The sequence below is a fragment of the Entelurus aequoreus genome, linkage group LG10, assembly GCF_033978785.1.
Source record: "Entelurus aequoreus isolate RoL-2023_Sb linkage group LG10, RoL_Eaeq_v1.1, whole genome shotgun sequence".
Classification (NCBI taxonomy): domain Eukaryota; kingdom Metazoa; phylum Chordata; class Actinopteri; order Syngnathiformes; family Syngnathidae; genus Entelurus; species Entelurus aequoreus.
The window spans coordinates 21,019,673-21,027,308 of NC_084740.1; the positions used below are offsets into that span (position 1 = coordinate 21,019,673).

Genomic DNA, 7,636 nt, shown 5'->3' on the forward strand with positions numbered 1-7,636 from the left:
TGTAGTTTTTTTTTATGGTTTTGGAGACCCTTGAAAAGTAAAAGTTTTTTGAACATTATAAAATATAGTAACAATTACTTTCATCTTTTAACGTTGATGTTCCAGGTAATTTAATGTTCAGTAAATGTATATCATAGGCCAATATAAGCTTTGGCTTCCGCCTATTCTTTTTTCGGTCATTCTTTTTCTTTTCTTCTCTGTGTGTAAATGTGTATGATTGTTAATATGTCTAATTTACTGTTAAACTGCTCACACAAATTGGTTGATGGTTGATTATATGACCAAAATAAACCTATTTCATCTTTTCATTCATTATCTATCACACTCATAGTTTTATTCCATTTTGCATGTAATTATTCCTATTGATTTCTTCCCATTTCACTCAAACAACTAAACAAACAAACAATTAAACAAACTTGCAGCTAACCACAATCAACAGCATACCATTTACGAATACCTTCATTTGTCACTTTCTCATCTTTTCTTCACTTTCGTTTTCCTTTACAAACAACATCCTGTATCCATCTCTTCCTTACACTTCACATAATGTTTCTATTTTCTGTTCTCCTAGAAACCATTCACATAACGTAAGGTTATAAACATCCTTTTCCCATATTTTCTCAAACCATCCTCTTCACCCTCAATCTTCCTTCACCTGCTCTCTCTTCCTCTCTCTCTCACCCTCTCTCCTTCTCTCACAATACAAACACAATAATCCAAAATAATCAGTCTTATAAAATAATTTTAGCTTTAGATATGATTTAGGGCAGTGTTTTTCAACCTTTTTTCCCAGTAAAATAAAGAAATAAAATACAGCATAATGTCATCATTTTCTGATTTATTTAATTGTATAACAGTGCACCATATTGCTCATTTGTTGTGGTCTTACTTGACTTATTTGGACCAAAAAAAAAAAAAAGAATAACTAAAACGTTTTAAAAATTAAACAAGTGATTAAATTATAATAAAGATTTCTATACATATAATCAATCACCAACCTTCTTTGGATATTGTAATAGAGATCCATCTGAGCTCGTGAACTTAATTCTAAATATTTATTTTGTTGAAGAATTATTCTTCTATAATTATATTTATAAAGGATTTTGAATTGTCGCTATTTTAAAATATTTAAAATCTCAGGTACCCCCCTCCTTTGAGAACTACTGATTTAGAATATAAATAATCCTTTGTCCCACACATTATTAGACTGTACAACTCCTCTTTGGGGGGGCTAGGATGACAGGGAATGCAAAACAATAACAGTACAATACTTTTTTATATCATGGTCGTTAATGCCTAGTTTCTCTTATTATATTCTTATTTTACTGTTCTCTTTTTATTCTCCTTGTAATATTTTTCTATTTTGTTTCCATTTATACCATTATTAGTTACTGTTTACTTTTTACTTCTTCTTCCTGAGGGAACTCTCCTGAAGGAATCAATAACATTTTATCTGTCTATCTATCTATTACTAACCCGAGCACAATTCATGACGTCATGCTCATCTTGCAGACAGTTATTTCCATTTAGTTTTATTCTCTACATGTAATTCTACATGCACCAATGTCACATAGAAATTTGCTTTCTTTGTTATTCATTTACATTATTATTTCTGGTTTACTTGCTGTCTGTTTACTTAAGTTCTCATATTTTGGTCTGTCTTCCTTCTGATTAGAATTTGTTTAACGCTTCTCTACGTTTTGTTTTGACTATGGCGCTGAGTGTTGGCGACTCTTATCTGTACTTCTTCAGACTCTGTTTCACAGTTTGCACAGATGCCCTAACCTGTTTTAGAATATAAATTTAACTTTTATTTTATTGTGTGTTTATTCCTAAAAAAAATTAAAATGTCAATGTATAATCAATTTATCTTTATCAAATTTAAATTCAATATTATTAATTTATTTGTTGTATAACTATTAATTCAAAGTTACAATGTGTCCTACTCTATGATGTGCGTGTGTTTGTCTCAACTTCCACACAGGAACTGGATGGATCGGATAAGCAACAGGGCTGTTCAATACAGTATATTACACACATGACTAATGAATTTAACAATGCTTAAATGTCCCAGTCCAAATGTATGTATTGATATTTAAATGTTTATTTATTCATATACAGTATATTTTATTTTTCCTATTATCAAAACCAACCTGTCAGCCTTCTCTTCAGATTGAGTACAGCTGTCCACTATATATATATATATATATATATATATATATATATATATATATATATATATATATATATATATATATACATTTTTTTTTTTAAAACTAGCTCAATGCTAATCTAATCCAATGCTTTGCTAACTCAATGCTAACCTAGCTTAATGCTAACCTAGCTCAATGATATGCTAACTCAATGCTAACCTAGCTTAATGCTATGCTAACAGTGTCACACCTCTTCGGCCCACGCCTCACGCAGCTGTCACTCACACAGCCTTCTCACTCTCTTGGGAGAAAAGGAAGGGGGGGAATTAAACGAGATAAGAAACCAGGTGCTACACAAAAGTTATTAAATTACGCATATATCTAAATGTACCAACATAACACTGACTCACTCAATACACACACATTTCAGCATTCATCATTATACACACACATTTATAAATTACAATACCACCCCATGTCCGGACAAATATAAACAACTAATGCATGCGTGCTTTTGTGGAATCGGCCGTCTCATATCACAAAAACCAGGTTCCATCATTGCTCATACAACGGCGATTAACCCGTTTCATTGGGGCAGCACCTGCGTTATCAAACTGACCAACACGGAAAAAACCTGGCCTAACGCCCAGTAGGACCACGGGGAATCACCCAACAATCCTCCAGACTCGTGTCTGGTCAGTCCATACAGTTTCACCAAGTTTCACCAAAGCTCTACCATATGCAGCCCGATCAATACCTGTCTATTTGCAGCAAATTTCCAAATTCGTCGTGACAGCTATCCGCTCAGTTGATCTCCTTTACCGGAGTCAATGAGCGGTCACCTATAAGAGGATTTTCCCACCGCTGCAGTTTCCACATAAACAGATATGTCGCACCTTCATAGACGTCATCAATTTATATGGGCCAAATGTCACACCAGTTAGCAAATCTTGCCTATAATTTAGCTGTATCCAACTCTGACTATTCTGATGCACTTGCAGAAAGAAGCATCCTCTGCCAACAACGACAGAGGATAAAGAGGTTAAAAGAAATTTTTCGTCTCACATCGTCTATGCTTCAAAAACACTCCAAACCACCAAAATTCTATTAACAATCCCCTTATAGCTAAAAACAAGAAATCACAAGTTTTCAACAACCACACAGACAAATGATCACATATAAAACAACTCAATCCAACCATAATTTACCCCATTCCAGGTTGTTTTTGGAGAACCTGACTAAACCTATCTTTTATCAAAAATAGATTCAGCAATTAGTCTTATCGTTCCGGCTCTCTCCAGGCAGAAAATGTTTACACTTTAAAGCAAACTGCTTACCTTGTGATGCGCGCGTGCAACACACTGTCTGCCTGACAGAGAGAGCGGGAGCGGCTGTCGACCTGTAGCTTCTGGGCCATCCTGTTCGTGACGCCAATTTGTGTAGTGGATTGTCCGAAGCTTAAGCAGGCAACAAAAGTAGTTTAGTACAACACATTTATTTACCCATTATCAGAAGTGCAGGTTGAATTAAGTTGTCCGTGCAAGCAGACACAATGTACTCCAGAGCACACAAGACACACACAAGCCAAAATCACTCTCGCGTTCCGGTCTTCTGCCATTTTTTATATGTCTCTTGTGCGTCACTGTTTTTTTATCTCGTGCGTCACTGTTTTTATCTAGTGCGTCATGATTGTTTTGTTTTGGTTTGTCTGTTCCAAAACAACCTTGCATCTCTTAGTCATATTTGGAAAATCTAAACATTCTGTAGACAGGTTGGCATAACTCCATATTCACCTTTGTCCCACAACTGGTCCATTCAATGGCACAAAATAGAAGATAATTGAAAATGAGCGGACATTCTTAATAGACAAGTAATATAGGTCAAAAGGTCAGAAATTCTACGAATATATATCAATACAGTCTGCAAGGGATACAGTCCGTAAGCACACATGATTATGCGTGCTGCTGGTCCACTAATAGTACTAACCTTTAACAGTTAATTTTACTCATTTTCATTAATTACTAGTTTCTATGTAACTGTGTTAATATTGCTTTACTTTCTTTTTTATTCAAGAAAATGTTTTTAATTTATTTATCTTATTTTATTTTATTAATTTTTAAAAAAAAGGACCTTATCTTCACCGTACCTGGTTGTCCAAATTAGGCATAATAATGTGTTAATTCCACGACTGTATATATCGGTATCGGTTGATATCGGTATCGGTAATTAAGATTTGGACAATATCGGAATATCGGATATCGGCAAAAAGCCATTATCGGACATCCCTAGCTACTACGGTACATTTTTAGTGTACTTTATACCGGGAATTATCCTTTCCATCCTTACCCTTTCCATCCTTTGTAACTGAGCTACTGTGTGGAACAATTTCCCTTGTGGGTCATTAAAGTTTGTCTAAGTCTAATGTCCTAGTCTAAATTCATAAATGTGTTTTTAAATGTGTCATTAATTTATTTTGACGTAAAAAGTAATAGTATTTAATAATTTAATTGATTTTTATTAGGGATGTCCGATAATGGCTTTTTGCCGATATCCGATATTCCGATATTGTCCAACTCTTTAATTACCGATACCGATATCAACAGATACTGATATATACAGTCGTGGAATTAACACATTATTATGCCTAATTTGGACAACCAGGTATGGTGAAGATAAGGTCCTTTTTTAAAATATTAATAAAATAAAATAAGATAAATAAATTAAATAAATGTTCTTGAATAAAAAAGAAAGTAAAACAATATAAAAACAGTTTCATAGAAACTAGTAATTAATGAAAATGAGTAAAATTAACTGTTAAAGGTTAGTACTATTAGTGGACCAGCAGCACGCACAATCATGTGTGCTTACGGACTGTATCCCTTGCAGGCTGTATTGATCTGGACCCTGACTTAAACAAGTTGAAAAACTTATTCGGGTGTTACCATTTAGTGGTCAATTGTACGGAATATGTACTTCACTGTGCAACCTACTAATAAAAGTCTCAATCAATCAATCTATATTGATATATAATGTAGGAACCAGAATATTAATAACAGAAAGAAACAACCCTTTTGTGTGAATGAGTGTAAATGGGGGAGGGAGGTTTTTTGGGGTGGTGCACTAATTGTAAGTGTATCTTGTGTTTTTTATGTTAATTTAATAAAAAACAAAACAAAAAAAACAACAAAAAAACCCATCCATCCATCCATCCATCTTCTTCCGTTTATCCGAGGTCGGGTCGCGGGGGCAGCAGCCTAAGCAGGGAAACCCAGACTTCCCTCTCCCCAGCCACTTCGTCCAGCTCTTCCCGGGGGATCCAAAAACCGATACGATAATAAAAAAAACGATACCGATAATTTCCGATATTACATTTTAAAGCATTTATCGGCCGATAATCGGACATCTCTAATTTTTATTTAATTTTTCCATGATTTAATTAATTATTTCATACTGGTATTATTATTTAATTATTTATTTAATTATTTGGTAAACCGCTATGACACATTTAATAACACTTTAATGTATTTCATTTGAATTATGATTAATTAACACATTTAACTAATTATTGCTTTGCATCCATTTATCCATCCATTTTCTACAGCTTGTTTATCAATTTAATTGTGTCTCTCCATAAATTTGAGACCCCAGTGGATATTTGCTTCTGAAGACCACACACCGTGTGTCTGTAAGAGACTCGGTGGTTAATTGAACCGAGGCGTTAATTCGTAAAATTTTGTATGCTACTGTACATGAATCGGATTAAATTCTAAAAAAAATAAATAAATACATTGATAAAAACAATAATGGTAGTTTTGCACTCAAAGGCTTGGTGTAATAAATAAAAATGTTTTTTTCGTTAACGATAAAGCATTTTTTCAGGTCGCGTTGGATCTTTGCAACCCCAACCCTTGCCAGCAGGGAGCGCCCTGTCACAGCGTCGATGGCAGCTACATGTGTGCCTGTCCTGAGGGTTACTATGGCAACGAGTGCCTGAGCCTGAAGAATCCTTGTTTTGGTCCACACTGTCCAGGTAAGGGGAGTGTTTCCATGCCAGTCCGTCTTTAACGCCCCCATCCTGCAGGCGCAATGCTGGACACGACCCCCGGGAGCCTCGGCTTCTACGTGGTCCTGGCAGGCGTCTCGGCTCTGGTCGTGCTGTGCGTCTGCGCCACCTGTGCCTTCATCCTCGCCCACGTCCGCCACAAGCGGAAAAAGCAGCGGACGGTCCCGCCAGAAGACGGCATCAACAACCAGAGGGAGTTCGTCACCCTCATCCGAAACGTGGAGCGTCCCCCAATTCCCGTGCCCCTGGTTCTGTCCTCCGCCCCCCTCACCGAGACGGCGGCCCGCGCCTCCGCTACCGACGCCACGGCCCCGCTTCGCTACGAGGAGATTGAACTCACGATTCCACATCCCTCCCCTGCGCCGAAGACGGCTCGCGCTCCAAAAATGGACATTTCCAATCAAGAGAGGGAGAAGCTGAACCGCATCCACTGCACAGACAACCAGGAACTAGAAATCTGACCTTTGAACCCTAGGCCTTGCACGGGCTTGTATTTTATCATGTATACTTTGCACTCTTCCGCTCACAGGGTCCGGTTTTCCAGTGTAGAGGTCCTTTCTTGGGATGGGCCTCTTATCTGCTCAGATGTCTTTCCATGACCTTCTACTTGGTGACCTTGGACACTTTCAGTGACCTTTGAGTGCCTACAATTCTGTCAAAGAGGGAGAAAAAAAGCAGATCGCCTATTTGTAATTGATGCCAGGGGTCAAAGAAGGAATGAATGGATGATTATTTAAAGTCCAACCGAATGAATGTTTGTATTTTATTGTATTTACAAGGGAAAACGCCGTGCTGAGAACATGACTTGGACAGTTGGACTGGATGTCAGAAACCTCAGAGTTGTGCTTTAAAGCCTCATGAAATTGTGATTTTTTTTTTCTTTTCTTTTTTTTACTACAGTTGCCTGTATGGTCTTTGTGATGCTACACTTTGTCAAATTAGATCTGTTTTCACACATTTCTACACGTAAAATATTGTTTGTATATAAATGTATTGTACATATTTTTTTGTACTGTTGGTCGGTATGAGATCACTTTTGTTGTGTTACTTGGTCTCAGATGGCCTTCTGTTGGAGCAAACAGCAACATGTGGATGGTGATAAAAGTGCATTTACCACTTTGGATTGACAGTCGTTTTTTAAAGGGCATTAAAGCGAGGCATAGCGGCCTCCGATCCACTACCGTTATTACCTCAAAGGCGGGTTTTATGGTTATTAATCAACATCTAGGAAGAAACCAATGCATTTCTCATATAGAAGATTTTAAGTCCCATCTTAAAACTCATTTAGATACTCTAGCCTTTAAATAGACCCCCCTTTTAGACCAGTTGATCTGCCGTTTCTTTTCTGCTCTCTCACAGATTCGGTGACAGCAGATGTCGCGCTAGCTGTCCAAAGTCGGGACCCAGGGTGGACCACTCA

At 36.9% G+C, this 7,636-nt stretch overlaps 1 protein-coding gene across 2 annotated transcripts in view; it reads left to right on the forward strand.

Moving 5' to 3' along the window:
- The window catches only part of LOC133658360 (protein jagged-2), a 162,413-nt gene extending 155,086 nt beyond the window's left edge, over window positions 1-7,327 (forward strand). Inside the window, exons 13-14 of one of the 2 annotated variants that reach the window (XM_062060284.1) lie at window positions 6,033-6,177; window positions 6,235-7,327. In XM_062060284.1, coding sequence (XP_061916268.1) covers window positions 6,033-6,177; window positions 6,235-6,677 — 588 coding nt within the window. In that variant the 3' untranslated portion in view covers window positions 6,678-7,327. Of the gene's footprint in view, window positions 1-6,032; window positions 6,184-6,234 lie in introns of both variants that reach the window. The other variant, XM_062060283.1, reaches the window with a different exon arrangement.
- The last annotated feature ends 309 nt before the right edge of the window (window positions 7,328-7,636 follow it).